General features: G+C 43.2%; 2 protein-coding genes across 5 annotated transcripts; both read left to right on the top strand.

The window, feature by feature from the left end:
• Window positions 1-1,394: 1,394 nt before the first annotated feature.
• Window positions 1,395-6,477, top strand: LOC113568305 (cytochrome P450 2J2-like). 3 transcript variants are annotated; one of them, XM_035521496.1, is made up of 9 exons: window positions 1,395-1,597; window positions 2,624-2,783; window positions 3,005-3,157; window positions 3,297-3,457; window positions 4,074-4,247; window positions 4,479-4,620; window positions 4,765-4,952; window positions 5,304-5,445; window positions 5,608-6,477. In XM_035521496.1, exons 1-9 carry the CDS (start codon window positions 1,403-1,405, stop codon window positions 5,796-5,798), a joined length of 1,506 nt encoding a protein of 501 aa, XP_035377389.1. In that variant the 5' UTR covers window positions 1,395-1,402; the 3' UTR covers window positions 5,799-6,477. The 3 variants fall into 3 exon arrangements, with proteins under 3 accessions (XP_035377389.1, XP_035377391.1, XP_035377390.1); XM_035521498.1 differs by having other exon boundaries at window positions 1,509-2,503; XM_035521497.1 differs by having other exon boundaries at window positions 1,509-2,224; window positions 2,425-2,783.
• A 4,951-nt stretch (window positions 6,478-11,428) lies between these two features.
• LOC113568823 (cytochrome P450 2J2-like) lies at window positions 11,429-16,181 on the top strand. 2 transcript variants are annotated; one of them, XM_035521546.1, is made up of 9 exons: window positions 11,429-11,630; window positions 12,799-12,958; window positions 13,199-13,351; window positions 13,491-13,651; window positions 14,281-14,454; window positions 14,683-14,824; window positions 14,966-15,153; window positions 15,473-15,614; window positions 15,777-16,181. In XM_035521546.1, exons 1-9 carry the CDS (start codon window positions 11,436-11,438, stop codon window positions 15,965-15,967), a joined length of 1,506 nt encoding a protein of 501 aa, XP_035377439.1. In that variant the 5' UTR covers window positions 11,429-11,435; the 3' UTR covers window positions 15,968-16,181. The 2 variants fall into 2 exon arrangements, with proteins under 2 accessions (XP_035377439.1, XP_035377440.1); XM_035521547.1 differs by lacking the exon at window positions 11,429-11,630 and having other exon boundaries at window positions 12,884-12,953.
• Window positions 16,182-18,534: the final 2,353 nt, after the last annotated feature.

The raw sequence follows: 18,534 nt of genomic DNA on the forward strand, positions 1-18,534 counted from the left end.
AAGAACCTCCTGTACTGGAGGCAAAGCCAACACCACTGAGCCACAGAGTCTCACAATATTAGTGCCTTTTTTGGGGGGGAAATTTTACTTTCAAAAATCACATCAGCACACTAACTCACTCTGGAAACACTCATCAGTGTATTTTTGCTATAGACAAAGGTAGCTCAGTGGTTAAAGTACTTGATTAGTATTCAGAAGATTGCTGGTTCAAGTCCCACCACTGCTTGTTTGCCAGTGTTAAGTCCCTGTTTCTGAAGATGTAAATGGTCAGAATTTACAATTTTATGGCATTTAGCTGACCTAGAATTCTAAGCCGCGTTGAATAAATGTGACACCCCACCAAGAGATGGCAGTCTACAACCATTAACTGCTTTTCCTCCCTCCGGTTTCTCAAATGGTACATGCCAGGATGAGCTCTCAGGGCATCCCTATTTCTCTAAGTGGTGCATCCCAGAACCGGAAGTGGGAACCAGGAAGCCTTCCAAATGTGTCGGATCCAAATCTTTTCCATCTCCATAAAGCATTTAGGAGCAGTAGAGCTGTTCTAGGATCAAATTAGATGAGTTCATAATAAACATAGCAGGAATACAGCGGTCTAAACCCGTCTGAGGTCACTGAGTAAAACCGGTCGAAACTGCAATCTCCCAGGAAATTCTGTAACTTTCCCTTTTTCACTCTTGCTCCACTGTTTTTTCACCACCACAATCTCAGCAGTAGAAATACATTTTGCCACTTTCTGTTTCAAACAAACAGCCAAAGCCCATGGAGAGTGTGTGTGTGAGAGAGAGATTGGGGGGAAAACCCAAATGAGACTGATTTTAGACTAAAGGTAGGACCTGGGTGTGTGAAAGGTGAATCACAACAACCCACATTCCTACACACTCATACTGCAACAAAGGTGAAACATCAGACCATTACAAGAGGTTGCATCAGTCAAGTGAAAAAACTTCTCTTTTGTAACAATTGTGAATGAGTGTTTATAAGGTTCAAACATCAGGACTTACTGATGTGAGATTAAACATAAGGTTTGTGTGTGTGTGTGTGTGTGTGTGTGTGTGTGTGTGAAAGGTATCTTTTGTGAGTTGAGGTAAAGCAACATTTTCTGTGCTCTTGACCTTTGCCCTGCTATACAGTCATATCAAGAAACCCGTTTCTCTTCATGTGACTTTTACCCAGTAATGTCACACATGAGCAGAGCAATAGAGGCCACAGCGAAACGGTTCTGTCTCCCTTTACCTCTCAATCCCTCTCTCCTTATCTCTCTCACACACAATCACATGCGTGAATGCTCTCTCCCTCCCTCCCTCCCTCTCTCCTCCCTCTCTCTCTCCCCCTCTCTCCTCCCTCTCTGGGTGGTACTGTATAAAGCAGCACTTCTCTGCAGCGTACAGCACCTCTCAGAATGCAGTCTTTGCTCAGATATGTGGACTGGGTCTCTGCTGGCCTAGCACTGCTGGTGCTCCTGCTCTCCCTGCTCCTGTTGGAGATATTCAGGATGAACTCCTCCAGGAGTCGCACTCCTCCAGGACCCACCCCACTGCCCTTTGTGGGAACTGTACTCCTGGTTGCGAGAGACCCAATGGCCTGCATCAGATCGGTCAGTTTCCACATTCTCCTGTATACCGAGGCTGTGTGTTCACATTCTGTAGTGGTTATGAAATAGTTTCTGTGATTGTGTAATGTCTGGATGACTGATAATGTAATAACAATTATGTGGCACAACGAACAGCAATTCTGAACAGCCCACTGAGGAAGTGTCATACATCTGACACGTAATATCTGTATCATAAGTAAGTATTCAGTACAGCAATACATATGCAATTGAATATAGTCACTAACCTCCTGATTACTGGCAATGGTGACAGTTTTTAAACCTTAGAATATTTAGAAATCTGTAGTTGTGACTGCCGGTAGACTTCTGAACTTCCTTATCTAGTCATGTCGAAACTTGTACAATCGTTGTTCTGCCATGGAATGTAGCCAGCAGCTCAGCAACAACAGGCATAACAAACACTCCCCCAAACACTCCCCTCAAAAAGATACCAGCGGCTGAGAACAGAGCCGGTCACTTCCAATACAGCACACAGCAGCTGTGAAGTGAGCAGGTCCCACAGGTGACTGGTCACCCCTCATACAGCACACTGCATTCCTGCCCACACCTGTCCTGAGTCAACCTGGGAGTGTCATGAGCTGAAAGCACAGCCGGGTGCCAAAGGTGCCACAGGTGTGTAAGTTTACTGTGTGCAGTACAGACGCCTGTATAAGTGTACATTGTTCCCTTGGTACAGAGCTCACGTTAGCCTTAAATAACCTTAAATAAATACTGTACCTTAAATGCTAATCCAGGGGTCTGTACTGTACTGTAACCCACCTGGTTACAAAGGTGTCTGTACTATATTGTAACCCACCTTGTTACACCTGAAGCCTTTGTGAGCTGAATCAGTTGGTGTATAACCGGGACTGCACTGTAACATCATCTGTGGACTGAAGTCTAGAGATTACGGTAGATATTCCCACTATGATCGCACTCTAAATCAGACAAGAAATAATCCTGAAACCACTGTTATGTTTGGAAATGTGTAAACACTCTGTGGCTGGTATTATTATTCTACTTTCTCTTCAGATGAGCCAATATGGAGAGATGTGCACCATGCACTTGGGCAGAATGCCAATCATTGTCCTGAACAGCATGGAGCTGATGAAGGAAGCGTACATTAACAAAGGCAGTGTGTTTTCCGGAAGACCGTTCCTGCCATTAATTGACTGGATGTACCCTGGGGAAGGTCTGTAGTGCATGACCACTGAGCTCTTCCTTTTAAGTTCAATCTTTAACTTTTTTTTAACCAGCATTAAAACTAACTCAATCCTGAATATGTATGATAGAAGAAGTATGTCTCGATGTCCCAATACATTTACAGGAAAATATCAGAGATTATACAGAGAATTAATACTCTCTCCTTCTGTGTGTCTGTCTCACACACACGCACACACGTTTCTCTATCAGGTATCTTGACGGTCACGTACGGGAAAGTGTGGAAAGAGCAGCGACGCTTTGTGCTGCACACGCTGCGTAATTTCGGTCTGGGGAAGAAGTCTGTGGAGGAGCGTGTGAAAGAGGAAGCACAATACCTCGTCCAAGAGCTCCAGCAGCACGAGGGTGTGGTGACACTAGGGTTTGGTTTTAAGGACATTTCAGTACACAATTCTAGACCACTCTCTACTTGTGTGACAGCTTTATGTTCTGCCATCATTTGCTGATCCACTGCTGATCAATTCTCCTGCTATTCTCTTTAAAGGGAACCCTTTTTACCCCATCCACCCCATTATGAACGCTGTTTCCAACATCATCTGCTCCATCGTATTTGGAGACCGTTTCGACTACAACAACAAGCGCTTTGCTCGGCTGCTGGAACTCCTGAATGAAAACATTCGACTTGCTGGTGAACCTGCAGCACAGGTAGGGTCCCAGCCAGGACTGCCTGTTGATTGCTGGTACTGAAAAACAGTGGGCCAAATTCATACACATCACCAGAAACATATCGCCAGATTTAATGTGACGTTAAAAGCAAATGGCGCCACTAACACATTTCCTCTTTCATAAATGTGGAATGCTCTGCGTATGTTACTGTTTACATATGTGTTGCTCTCGTGTTTTGTCCTCATTAGCAACTCATAACAGAATACTGCTCTGCAAAAAACACCACCTGAACCTGTCTGGTACAAAAAAAGAATAGCACCTGAACCTGTCTGATACAAAAACCACCATCTGAACCTCTCCATTACAAAGCCAATGTGGATTGGATGATCATTTCTCTAACAATGTTTGGTCAAGTCATTAACAACATTTTACAGACACATATTTAGGTGACTGACAAATCTGAAGGGTGCATTTTTGGTCTATTTGGGATGAGCATGATAGCCTTCTTTGCAACAACTAGGAGTAGGAGTTCACAAAGAGGAAGGTGACTTGAGCAAGATCTCAGACTGCCACAAACGTTTGCCACCGAGTCTAGAAGAAATTGCTTCTTAAATGACACTATGGAATGTAATATTTTTTTCTTGTTTTAACACAGATTTTCAACCTGTTGCCCTTCATAAAACACTTCCCAGGGCCACACCAGAAGATCCACCGCAATGCCAGTGCCTTATTAGATTTCATCCAGGAGTCGGTGGTGGAGCACAGGAACACTCTGGATCCAGAAAACCTGCGGGACTTCATCGATGCCTACCTGGTGGAAATGAGTAAGGTGAGAGTTTGACCTGCAGGGGGAGCCCTTCACTGGGACAGCAGGCGGTGGAGAGAGGCCTGTAGTCTGCGTCGGGGGGGGGGCTGGTGCGGCTCAGACCACGTTCCCTCCAGCATGGCCAAATCACCTTGTCCCTTAGTTGACAAGCCCAGTCTGTCAGAGTGGGGACCTGTGCAGCCTCACATCTCTGCTGGATGTACAAAGAGAATCATGTCTTCATGTTCCGGGCAGCACAAATCTACGGATAACTCCATGTTCCATGAGAAGAACTTGATTACAACGACATTAGACCTCTTCTTTGCTGGCACTGACACTACAGCGACCACTCTCCGCTGGGGTCTCATTTTCATGATGGACAACCCCAATGTCCAAGGTGAAACTCAATGACAGACTGATCCCAAAGGAACAGTGTCCTAGAGTCATATGTGCACTTGATAATGGTATAGAGAACTCATGACTAAACGACGGTCTTCTCTCTTCTCTGTCCTGTGCATGTTCCCACATTCTCGTTGGCCAGAGCGCTGTCATGAGGAGATCGTTCGTGTGCTGGGCTATGACCGTGCTCCCAGCATGGACGACCGCTCACGTCTCCCGTACACCTACGCCACCGTCCATGAGATCCAGCGCCTTGGCAACATTGTGCCCCTCGGCGTGGTGCACGAGACAACGCAGCCCACCCAGCTACGGGGGTACAACATCGCCAAGGTAACTGTGAGGGTGGGAGGGTTGTTCTGTCTGAACAGGTGAAAGGGTGTTCTGTCTGAACAGGTGAAAGGGTGAAAAAAGATCTTCAAACTGAATTCCAAGAGAACACTTTGAAATTCAGACAGATTTACCAACACTGGGTAAATCACTGCATATTTTGAAGTTTTGTACTTATTTTAGGGTTTGGGTTCAGTAGCTTGGATTTTCATTTTAATTTTTTTACTATAGTTTTTTCCCTTTTAGTTATTAAAATACAAGATGACAGCACTCTTCTTGGTGAAGAAGCATCATTGACTTTTACTGACTGTACAATATATGTATTTCTTTTTTCATTTCTCCCAACACACACAGGGAACAATGATCATGACTAACCTCACTGCAGTCTTCACTGACAAAGAGTACTGGAAGCACCCAGAAACATTCAACCCAGAGAACTTTCTGGATGAGGAAGGGCAGTTCTGCAAACACGAACACTTCATCCCCTTTTCTCTGGGTGAGCTTGCCACCATTCTCTCCAGGAAGTGGAATGGCAGACAGATTGTTGGTAGACAATCAGTCTAATGTTCTGCATCAGTGGGAACAGTGTGTGTGTGTTTGGATGTGTGTGTTCTCACTGGATGGCGTGTGTATACGTGTACGTGTGTATGTGTCGCAGGTCCGAGGGTGTGTCTCGGTGAATCTCTGGCGAGGACAGAGCTCTTCCTCTTCTTCACCTCTCTGATTCAGCACCTGCAGTTCTCCTGGCCCCCAGGAGTTCCGCGTCCCAACATGGACGGCAACATGGGTATGATCCGTACTCCGTACCCGTTCAACACCTGCTGTCGCAGTAGGGAGCCGACCCACTGAGCCCTCACGTGGACGACACCGTCTCTGGACTGCAACCCTGTGCTTCACACAAACATACACACACACACACACACACTCTCTTCCATTACACCACAGGCATAGTTTTGTTGTGTCCATGGAGATAGTTCTGATGTGGGACACTTACCTATGCAGTGAGTACAAAGGTGCATTTCTGGCTCTGTGATTGTGTGTAAAGGTGACTTACCAGGAATGTGTACAATGTGCGTGCGAAGATTATGAACACTTATAATGGTTCCCTAATGACAAGTGAAGTTTGTTTGCTTAGGTTTATAAAGCAAGTATTATTCATATAATATAAACATTATATAACTTTGGATACAACACTGTAAGAACTGATAAATAAAGAAATTGTTTCTTTATGCTAAAATACCATAATCTTACACTTCTTTACAATGATAAACATTCTTATTCATTCAACACAGTTTGAAGTCTGCTGAACTCATTTTACAAAACTCTGCACACACTTCAGAGGACACTGTACAGTTCTCACTGGAAACACACCTGTCTCATTTTCCTAAACACTGGTGTCACCAAGCAAAACTCAGTTTGTCTATAACTATAGACATGGTACTACCCTACAGAAATACAGTGATATAGATGGTTCCGTTCTGTGAGTTCAGTAGTATAGTATGGAGGGAGAGGTCTACTTACCTATTCTCACTTCAGAATGTCCAGATGATGCGTCCTGCAGTGTAGTGGCTTAGATTAGGCTGCATCCACTGCCAAGCCTCCCAAACACTCAACCCATGGACCACATGGTCAAAGTGGCCAGGGTCTCATCCGTGATGAATGCTTGTCATCTTCCTCATCCTCCCTGTCCAGTATTGGCTTCCATTGTCATGCAAACCAAGATATGTAACCTATGGCCTCTTTATAGGGCTCAGACTCCTGAGCTCTAAAGGTTTATTAAAATTACCCAGAAGTGTTTGACTTACTAGGACTGGGTTTGGGTAATTGGTACATCAGCGTGGCATTTGCATGGCAATGTTCTCCAACAGAAACACAGGGTTTTTAGTTTTGAATGATCTGCCTAATGTTGGGAACTGTGTTTTAGTGTATTTTATAATTGCTAAATGAGTGTATGGCAGAGAATGTGTGTATGGTTTAGTGTATTGCCTGAATAGATAGGCTACATGAATTAGTTTCCAAAACTGTGCTACAAATACCAGTTTTTGGGTCTTACCAACTGCAGAAAACTGTAAATGTTTATTAAACATATTGAAACATATAACAAGACGTTTAAAGCAATGCCTCTCATTCTACATTATAAAAATAAACCACACCACTTTAAGCATTGTTTGGTAAGAGGACATTCATTAAGAGCACAGCTTAATGAGGAAGCTTCTTTTTTCCTGAATGTAACATTGGAGAGGTAATGAGCGAACACACTTGTGAAGTGCACCTTGGATGTTATGAAGAACAGAATTAACGGAGGAAGCCATAATGTGAACAACAGACAGACAGGACAGAATAAATGAATAATAAATTTAATAACGCAAACAGACCAGCACAGAACCAAACAAAGAACAGGCAGGTTAACATAAGAATAACAGGCTAACCAAGGTGAGTACGGGAACTGGGTAAAAGGGGCGTAAACACTTAGGGAAGAATAAGGAGGACATTCATAAAGAACACAGCTTAACGAGGAAGTCAGAATAATTACTGGGATACCACATAGCAAACTGCCATCAACACAGAACATGTAATTGGATGGAAGGCCTTACTTGGTTGTTGAGCTGAGAGTTCGAGTTCAAATCACCGTCTGCTCGTGCCTCGAATGACATCCCACTGTGTGACGTTAAGGTCTGCTAAGAACCGCACGTGATTCCAAGATGTTCAATAGCATGCCAGTGACCCAGCAGACACCCCGAAAGTTCGGAGGTTACACAACGAGCCAATTCTGCCTGGAACTGTTTGGTACTCCATGTGAAACAGCAAGGCCTTCACAGATGTTCTAAGTGTGTATCACACCGATGACCAGTTGTGTCTGTAGGCTGCCCTAATGTAGGCTTCTCAGTTAATGATTCAGTCACTGATTGGTCCAGTGGCAGCTGGCCAACAGACCACTAGAACGCCACCCTTCTTGATGCAAACTGTTATTTTCATTTTATAAATGAACATTTTTAAATGAACCAATAACTACTTATTTTAAGCATGAGTGTGTTAAACGGCACAATAATGTGTAATAAATCAAATATAGGGAGGGGAGGTTATGTTCCAGGTTCATTCCTTCTTTCTTCTGGGGCGATTGAAATGATGCCCCATCGATGCACCAGCGCACCCATTTGCTGACCGTTGCCGGCGCAAGATGCGCACATAGCGACATAAACTTTGCCAATCAGCCTACTTGAATCTAATGCGTCATTTATCGCCCCAGCAGACTCAATCAGTGAGGGAACAGAGACTACTGATGTTACAACAGTGTCAGTGCAACTGAGTCAACTGACGTTACCGACGACGATGATTTTGTCAATAAATGAATGTGGTTTGTCAGGACACGGCATTTCAGGCGCCCACACATTCAACAAGATCCCCAAAATCCATTTTAGAGAACTTTGCTGGAGAAACTACACGTTGTTGAGTAGTTTGCTGCGACGGCTGGCTAGCTAGCTAGTCAATTAGTGTATTTTGAGGCAGTTTTTCATAGATAGTTCCAATGAACCAGTTAAGCTAGTAAAAACCTGTGTTTGAACAGGAGTTAGTTAACTGCTGGCTAACGTTAACTTAGTTCGCTAGCTAACAGCTGCTTGTATGGATAATTTGCTGGTTGTTCTGGCGAATTGCGCTAGCTAGCACTCGCTAACTTGTTTAGCTAGTAGTTTGATAACGTTAGCTAGCTAGCTCTGTGTTTTATTGGTGGTTCTGACATGCAGCTAATGCTATACTATAATACTAGATTATAACTGGCAATACTATAATTGCATATGACCATGCCAATAAAGCTTACTGAACTGAACTAACGAAGCCTTCCAGCCCTGCTCGGAAAGTCCTACTTACTAGTTCGAAGGTCGTTATTGCGACGTGATTATGCGTTCAAGAGGTTATTGGTCGTGGAAATGGACGCCATGAGAGAACTCTTTTTGTTAATACTAATACTATAATCTATATAGAATATTCTGATCTTAATAGTTCTGGTTGGGCGAGTTCCTACACAAAATATTAACCTACTACTTCGTTTCCTTCTAATAGGAAGTGATGAAGCGTTGCTATGCCAACATACGTAACTAAGCTTGTTAAAGATTCTATTTGATCAAATAAAACGGTAAATTAACGATGCTTTTTACCGTACTTCTTTACGACAAAGATGTCACAGTAAAAGAGTGCTGCTTTATTTACTAACGTGTAGGTTCCAGTTGTTTTTCTGTGAATTAAACCGCAGCCTTCACAAGTTCACCTGAGTAAATGGTCATCTTTCACATGGAGGGTTCACACTGCCGTTCATATCCTAACGGAACATGGCCCCTCTGGGACTGAAGAGCACAACATTTACAACAGAGCTGCGTTGAAAGAAACCAGAGAGACCTGAATGAAAGGCAGTTGGGCTCCACAGCGATCCGGTCAAATTACAAAATTTCCCTTCTCTCTTCCCTCTGCCTCCACTCCATCTCTCTCTCCTCTTTGTGGCTGGTTATCAGCAGGCGGGTGTCCATCAGCCCCTGAGAATGTTTTACATGATTTGTTATTTTAAACTTCCTTTTACTGTATTCCTTTTGTACTATCACACTTAAAGATAAAATTCCTCTGGGCTCACGCTAACAATTACCATATAACATTACCTGAGCTCACACCTCAGCAGGGATGCTAGGTAATGCTAGCTACTGTATCTTAACTCTATCGTTATTCATGTATGAGGTTATAGATTTCTCACTGACTTCATATCTTACATCAACATTGGTATTAACCCTAAAATAGTAAAGCATGATATTCTGCCTCGTTTACAAACATGGATAAGTTACATTTAGCTGCCGTCAGCTAGCTTCCTGCTCGGCTAATTGGATACCTAGCTTACCTATGAAAGCCAAACACGACAACAGCTAGGTGGGTAGCTAATTTAAGGTAACATGCGTTTCAAATACATTTCTTACTGTCGGTTAAAATATCAGCCATCTTATGTTTCTTAATTATATTACTGTTTTAAATAAAGAAATCCAGGTGTACTGACATTTATACACCGATCGCATGCAACAGTAGTTGCTGAACCAACTGTGTTTTCAAAATTTTCCATTTTGCATTGGCGGACAAGTGTGTCCATTCAAACCATACTCCAAAACCTAGTTCTACGTGTCCATCTTGGATTTTTGAGTGTACTCAATTTTAAATACACTACGTACTAGATACTCAAAAACTATTTAGTATTAGTAAATTGTATGCAATTGGAACGCTCCATGATATTTCTGACAGGACTTGAAAGCAGTGTAAGATGAGCCGGATTTACGACTGTTAAGTTTAGACAGGTGTAAAGTGTGAGTTTGAGCTTTCCTTTAGAGACATCATTTATAGCAAAATGATGTAAGGCCACTGCATTAACTTTTAAAATGCATGGCTTCTATTTATTTAAAAACTTTTCCTTTAGTTAACAAAGTATTCAAGTGTTTCTCACTGTGAACATTAATAAAAACACCTTCACATCTCAAAATAATAAGGTGTCCAAACTTTGGGGTTTTTTGGGTGGGGGGGCACTCTTCACTACATCTGTATACGTGATTTAAAGCTCTTTGTGACATCACTTTGTAACAGGTGCTCTTATTTGTAATAAGTACACCTCTTTAAACCAGGGCTTCCTGGGATTTAACCCGAGAATCTCCTGCAGGAGGGAAGTCCAAATCCCTGAGCCATATTGTCTCAACTCTTTAACTCATGATGCCCAAAACATAGTGAACCTACACAAAAGTCCACAATACACTCACATTTAGAGACACAAACTCCCACAACACACTCATTTAGACACACAAAACCCCACTATACACTCACATTTAGAGACACAACAACCCACATTCCTACACACTCATTATACTGCAACAAAGGTGAAACATCAGACCATTACAAGAGGTTGCATCAGTCAAGTGAAAAAACCTCTCTTTTGTAACAATTGTGAATGAGTGTTTATAAGGTTCAAACATCAGGACTTACTGATGTGAGATTAAACATAAGGTTTGTGTGTGTGTGTGTGTGTGTGTGTGTGTGTGTGTGTGTGTGTGTGTGTGTGTGTGTGAGAAAGGTATCATTTGTGAGTTGAGGTAAAGCAACATTTTCTGTGCTTTTGACCTTTCACCTGCTCTACGATCATATTAAGAAACCTGTTTCTCTTCATGTGACTTTTACTCAGTAATGTCAAACATGAGGGGATCTTATAGAGGCGACAGCCAAACGGTTCTGTCTCCCTCTACTTCTGTCTCACATGCACACACGTACAGTCTCTCTCCCTCACGGTCTCTCTCCTTCACACACACATACACACACACACTCTCTCACTCCCTCACCCAATCTCTCTCGTCTTCTCTCTCCTCCCCCCATTTCTCCCTCCACCCTCTCTCCCTCTCTCCCTCCCTCTCTCCTCCCTCTCTGGGCGGTACTGTATAAAGCAGCACTTCTCTGCAGCGTACAGCACCTCTCAGAATGCAGTCTTTACTCAGATATGTGGACTGGGTCTCTGCTGGCCTAGCACTGCTGGTGCTCCTGCTCTCCCTGCTCCTGTTGGAGATATTCAGGTTGGACTCCTCCAGGAGTCGCACTCCTCCAGGACCCACCCCACTGCCCTTTGTGGGAAATGTGATCCAGGCCACGAGGGACCCGATGACCTGCTTCAGATCGGTCAGTTTCTACGTTCTCCTGGATAACAAGGCTGTGTGTTCACATCCTGTAGAGGTTGTGAAATAGTTTCTGTAATCGTGACGTGTGTGGAGGTTTGATGATGTAATAACAATTATGTGACGCAACGAACAGTGATTCTCTAGCCCACTGAGGAAGTTTCATACATCTGACACATAACATCTGTATCGTATGTAAGTGTTAAATACAGCAGTACATATGCAATTAAATATAGTCACTAACTGGCTGATTAATGGCAATGTTTAGACTTCTGTCAACACTGTAGATTATTTTTAGAAATCTTCAGAAATACTTAGAATAGTTAGAAATCTGTAGTTGGGACTGCCGGTAGACTTCTGAACTTCCTTATCTCGTCATGTCGAAACTTGTACAATCATTGTTCCGCCATGGAATGTAGCCAGCAGCTCAGCAACGGCTGTCATAACAAACACTCCCCCAAACACTCCCCTCCTCCCCTCAAAAAGAGGCCAGTCACTGAGAAGAGAGCAGGTCACCTCCAATACAGCACACGGCATCCCGGCAGCAGTGAAGTGAGCAGGTCCCACAGGTGACTGGTCAGCCCCCCATACAGCGCACTGTATTCCTGCCCACACCTGTCCTGAGTCAAGCTGGGAGTGTCATGAGCTGAAAGCACAGCCGGGTGCCAAAGGTGCCACAGGTGTGTAAGCATACTGTGTGCAGTACAGATGCCTGTATAAGTGTACATTGTTCCAGTGGTACAGAGCTCACATTGGCCTTAAATAAACTTAAAGTTTATTTAACCTTAAATAACTACTGTACCTTAAATGGTTATACAGGGGTCTGTATTATACTATAAGCCATCTGGTTATACAGGGGTCTATTATTTACAGTAACCCACCTGGTTACACAGGGGTCTGTACTGTACTGTAACTCACCTGGTTACACCTGAAGCCTTTGATGAGCTGAATCAGGTGGTTTATAACAGGGAACTTTGCTGTGCTGAACTTTGACTGCACTGTAACTCACCATCTGGGGGCTGAAGTCTAGAGCTCATGGTAGATAATCCCACTATGACCGCACTGTAAGTCAGACAAGAAATAAACCTGAAATCATTCCTATCCTTTGCCGTTACATTGAGAAACGGTTTAAACATTCCGTGGCTGGTAATGTTATTCTGCTTCCTCTTCAGCTGAACCAATATGGAAACATGAGTACCGTGTACTTGGGCAGAAAGCCAATCATTGTGCTGAACAGCATAGAGGTCATGAAGGAAGCATACATTCACAAAGGCAATGTGTTTTCCGGAAGGCCGTTCATGCCTTTAATGGATTGGCTCACCCACGGGTACGGTCAGTAGTGCATGACCCCTGAGCTCTTCCTTTTAAACTTTTTTTAATCAGTGTTAAAACCAATAAAACAGTCCTGAATGTGTATGCTAGAAGAAGTATGCTTAAATGTTCCATTATATTTACAGGAAAAGATCAGAGATTCCACAGAGTATTGATATCCCTCCTTCTCTCTACCCTTCTGTGTGTCTGTCACACACACACACACACACACACACACACACACACACGTTTCTCTATCAGGTATCTTGATGGTCACGTACGGGAAAGTGTGGAAAGAGCAGCGACGCTTTGTGCTGCACACGCTGCGCAATTTCGGTCTGGGGAAGAAGTCTGTGGAGGAGCGTGTGAAAGAGGAAGCACAATACCTCGTCCAAGAGCTCCAGCAGCACGAGGGTGTGGTGACACTAGGGTTTGGTTTTAAGGACATTTCAGTACACAATTCTAGACCACTCTCTACTTGTGTGACAGCTTTATGTTCTGCCATCATTTGCTGATCCACTGCTGATCAATTCTCCTGCTATTCTCTTTAAAGGGAACCCTTTTTACCCCATCCACCCCATTATGAACGCTGTTTCCAACATCATCTGCTCCATCGTATTTGGAGACCGTTTTGACTACAACAACAAGCGCTTTGCTCAGCTGCTGGAACTCCTGAATGAAAACATTCGACTTGCTGGTGAACCTGCAGCACAGGTAGGGTCCCAGCCCTGGTACTCAAAAACAGTGGGCCAAATTCATACACATCACCAGAAACATATAGCCAGATTTAACGTGACGTTAAAAGCAAATGGCGCCACTAACTCGTTGCCTCTTTCATAAATGTGGAATGCTCGGCCTATGTTACTGTTTACATATGTGTTGCTTTCGTGTTTTGTCCTCATTAGCAACTCATAACAGAATACTGCTCTGCAAAAAACACCACCTGAACCTGTCTGGTACAAAAAAAAATAGCACCTGAACCTGTCTGGTAAAAAAGACCACAATGCGAACCTGTCTGATACAAAAACCACCATCTGAACCTCTCCATTACAAAGCTAATGTGGATTGGATGATCATTTCTCTAACAATGTTTGGTCAAGTCATTAACAATATTTTACAGACACACATTTAGGTGACTGACAAATCTGAAGGGTGCATTTTTGGTCTATTTGGGATGAGCATGATTGCCTTCTTTGCAACAACTAGGAGTAGGAGTTCACAAAGAGGAAGGTGACTCGAGCAAGATCTCAGACTGCCACAAACCTTTGCCACCGAGTCTAGAAGAAATTGCTTCTTAAATGACACCATGGAATGTAAGATTCTTTTTTCTTGTTTTAACACAGATCTTCAACCTGTTCCCCTTCATAAAACACTTCCCAGGGCCACACCAGAAGATCCACCGCAATGCCAGTGCCTTAATAGAGTTCGTCCAGGAGTCCGTGGTGGAGCACAGGAACACTCTGGATCCAGAAAATCTGCGGGACTTCATCGATGCCTACCTGGTGGAAATGAACAAGGTGAGAGTTTGACCTGCAGGGGGGGCCCTTCACTGGGACAGCAGGCGGTGGAGAGAGGCCTGTAGTCTGGGTCGGGGAGCCTTGTGCGGCTCAGACCACATTCCCTCCAGCATGGCCAAATCACCTTATCCCTTAGTTAACAAGCCCAGTCTGTGAGAGTGGGGACCTGTGCTGTCTCACATCTCTGCTGGGTGTACCAACAGAATCATGTCTCCATGTTCCGGGCAGCACAAATCTACGGATAACGCCACGTTCCATGAGGAGAACTTGATTATGACCACATTAGACCTCTTCTTTGCTGGTACTGACACTACGGCGACCACTCTCCGCTGGGGTCTCATTTTCATGATGGACAACCCCAACGTCCAAGGTGAAACTCAATGACAGACTGATCCCAAAGGAACAGTGTCCTAGAGTCATATGTGCACTTGATAATGGTATAGAGAACTCATGACTAAATGATGGTCTTCTCTCTTCTCTGTCCATGTTCCCACATTCTCTTGTTGGCCAGAGCGCTGTCATGAGGAGATCGTTCGTGTGCTGGGCTATGACCGTGCTCCCAGCATGGACGACCGTTCACGTCTCCCGTACACCTACGCCACCGTCCATGAGATCCAGCGCCTTGGCAACATTGTGCCCCTCGGCGTGGTGCACGAGACAACGCAGCCCACCCAGCTACGGGGATACAACATTGCCAAGGTAACTGTGAGGGTGGGAGGGTTGTTCTGACCGAACACGTGAAAGGGTGAAAAAAGGAACTGCAAACTGAATTCCAAGAGGACACTTTGACATTTAGAAAGAGATACAAACATTGGGTAAATCACTGCATATTTTGAAGTTTTGTACTTATTTTAGGGTTTGGGTTCAGTAGCTTGGATTTTCATTTTAATTTTTTTACTATATTTTTTTCCCTTTAAAATACAAAATGACAGCACTCTTCTTGGTGAAGAAGCATCATTGACTTTTACTGACTGTACAATATATGTATTTCTTTTTTCATTCCTCCCAACACACACAGGGAACAATGATCATGACTAACCTCACTGCAGTCTTCACTGACAAAGAGTACTGGAAGCACCCAGAAACATTCAACCCAGAGAACTTTCTGGATGAGGAAGGGCAGTTCTGCAAACAAGAACACTTCATCCCATTTTCTCTGGGTGAGCTTGCCACCATTCTATCTAGGAAGGGGAATGGCAGACAGATTGTTGGTAGACAATCAGTCTAATGTTCTGCATCAGTGGGAACAATGTGTGTGTGTCTGGATGTGTGTAGTCTCACTGGATGGCGTGTGTATACGTGTACGTGTGTATGTGTCGCAGGTCCGAGGGTGTGTCTCGGTGAATCTCTGGCGAGGACAGAGCTCTTCCTCTTCTTCACCTCTCTGATTCAGCACCTGCAGTTCTCCTGGCCCCCAGGAGTTCCACGTCCCAACATGGACGGCAACATGGGTATGATCCGTACTCCGTACCCGTTCAACACCTGCTGTCGCAGTAGGGTGCCGACCCACTGAGCCCTCACGTGGACGACACCGTCTCTGGACTGCAACCCTGTGCCTCATGCAAACACACACACACTCTTCCATTACACCACAGGCATAGTTTTGATGTGTCCATGGAGATAGTTCTGATGTGGGACACCTACCTCTGCAGTGAGTACAAAAGGTGCATTTCTGGCTCTGTGAGTGTGTGTAAAGGTGAATTACCAGGAATGTGTACAATGTGCGGGCAAAGATTATGAACACTTTTAATGGTTCACTAATGACATGTGAAGTTTGTTTGTTTGTTTGTTTGTTTAGCATTATAAAGCAAGTATTATTCATATAATATAAATATATTACTTTGGATAGACACTGTAAGAACTGATAAATAAAGAAATTAATTCTTTCAGATAAAATCCCATAATCGTACAATATTTCTTCATAACGTTAAACACGTTCTTATTAATTCAGTTTTCAGTCTGCTGAACTCATTTTACAAAACTCTGCAAACACTTCTCAGGGCACTATACAGTTCTCATTAGAAAAATGAGACAGGTGCACAAACACTTGTGCCACCAATCAGAACTCAGTTTTCCAGTGAACTAAACCATCATTCCACATGTGAAAACACAGTACATCATGTTTACTCACTTCTCCTAATTGCCTGGAGCATATGAGCTCACAAAGTGATTTAGGAAAAAGTCAAATTTAGCAAAGACAAAACAAAACTGTTACCCCTTGCTGGAAGAAAAATATGTCTAAGTATGCTATGCAGTCCTCTCACTGGTACTGTATTCCTGTCCTGTGCAACACAATACCACTTTATGCCTATTTTACACTTTCATACAATAATGTAATGTTTGGTTTCAGAGAGTGATGGAGCTAGATGTTGCTACACACAATGTGTATAATCAGTCTTCTTCTCTGGCAAGGGGTAGTCTAGCAGTTCTTCAGAAACATGATGTGAATGGTTTTTCAACATGAAATGTTTCTGTGAGTTACTGTAACTACAGACATAGCACTACCCTACAGAAATACAGTGGTATAGATAGTTCAGTTCTGTGAGTTCAGTAGTATGTTATGGAGGACAGGTCTACTTACCTATTCTCATTTCAGAATGTCCAGATGATGCTTGCTGCAGTGTAGCATCTTAGATTAGGCTGGACCCTCTGCCCAGCCTCCCAAACACTCAACCCATGGACCACATGGTCAAAGTGGACAGGGTCTCATCCGTGATGGATGCTTTTCCTCTTCCTCATCCTTGTCCTCTCTATCCAGTATTGGCTTCCATCCTTGTGCAAACCAAGACATGTAACCTGTGGCCTCTTTTTGGGTAATTGGTACATGGGTGTGGCGTTTGCATGGCAGTGTTCTCCAACAAAAACACAGGATTTCCAGTTTTGAATGACGTGTCTAATGTAGGGAACTGTGTTTTAGTGTATTTTAGAATTGCTAAATGATGTACGGCAGAGAATGTGCTTGTGGTTTAGTGTACCACATCATTAGATGTAGATTTGCTACATTAGTTAGTTTCCAAAACTGTGCTACAGATAATAGTTTTTGGGTCTTAGTGACTGCAAAAAACTGTAAATGTTTAATAAACTTTATATTTAATGTTTAAATCAATGTTATTCATTCTGTATTATAAAAATAAACGAAACCACGTTAAGCTTGGTTTGGTACGAGGACATTCATTAAGAGCACAGCTTAATGAGGAAGCTTCTTTCTTTCTGACCATTGTCACCTTGGCTCATTATGGGACTGAACCTGGATTCTCTGTGTAGTGATATGTGCTTGAATTCATTAATTACTGATAACTGGGGAACCACCGTAAATATAGGGAAATTGTTCATTATAATTAAAGACTAATTATTGAATGTTAATCAATGTCTTATTCTCACTAGAAGGCATAGTCCAAACATATATGTAGAGACCCAATAGCAGTGGTTAGAATGATCTCTTCCAACTTCAATTAATGTATACATTTATTGGTTAATCAATACTAAAGTAATATATGTATGATATAGCATAGTAAATGAAAGAGAGACAGACATGACTCATTGTTTATGTAGACATTTATATGTAGAATACCTGATTTTGATGTCAGTGCATGCACTAAGCAAAGCCTGAAGGCGCACAACACCTTGACGTTTGATGTAATGTGGAGGTTCAAGCAGGATTCGTGGACGAGTTGCAGACACAGGAACATACGTTTATTTACACACAACATACAACAATTAGCTCGAAGGCTAACAGGGATAAACACAGACAACACAAATGATAGACTTTTATACGTGTATGCTAATGACACAATGAGGAGCAGCTGTGAGACACAAGGAGCGCGTGGCCACATTGACGAACACACACACACACACCTACACACACACACACAAACACACACGCACACATACACACGCACACACAAACACACACACCTACACACACACACACTTACACACACACACGGAGGTGTTCCTGGGAGGGCCTGTACCGTGACAGTACAATTCATATATTAGTTGTCATTTTAAATGTTGAAATTCAAATGAACAGTTTCTACTACTATTAATCATATCATCATAATTATTATTATTCATCACACC

This window comes from Electrophorus electricus, chromosome 22, assembly GCF_013358815.1.
Source record: "Electrophorus electricus isolate fEleEle1 chromosome 22, fEleEle1.pri, whole genome shotgun sequence".
In the NCBI taxonomy this organism is placed as follows: domain Eukaryota; kingdom Metazoa; phylum Chordata; class Actinopteri; order Gymnotiformes; family Gymnotidae; genus Electrophorus; species Electrophorus electricus.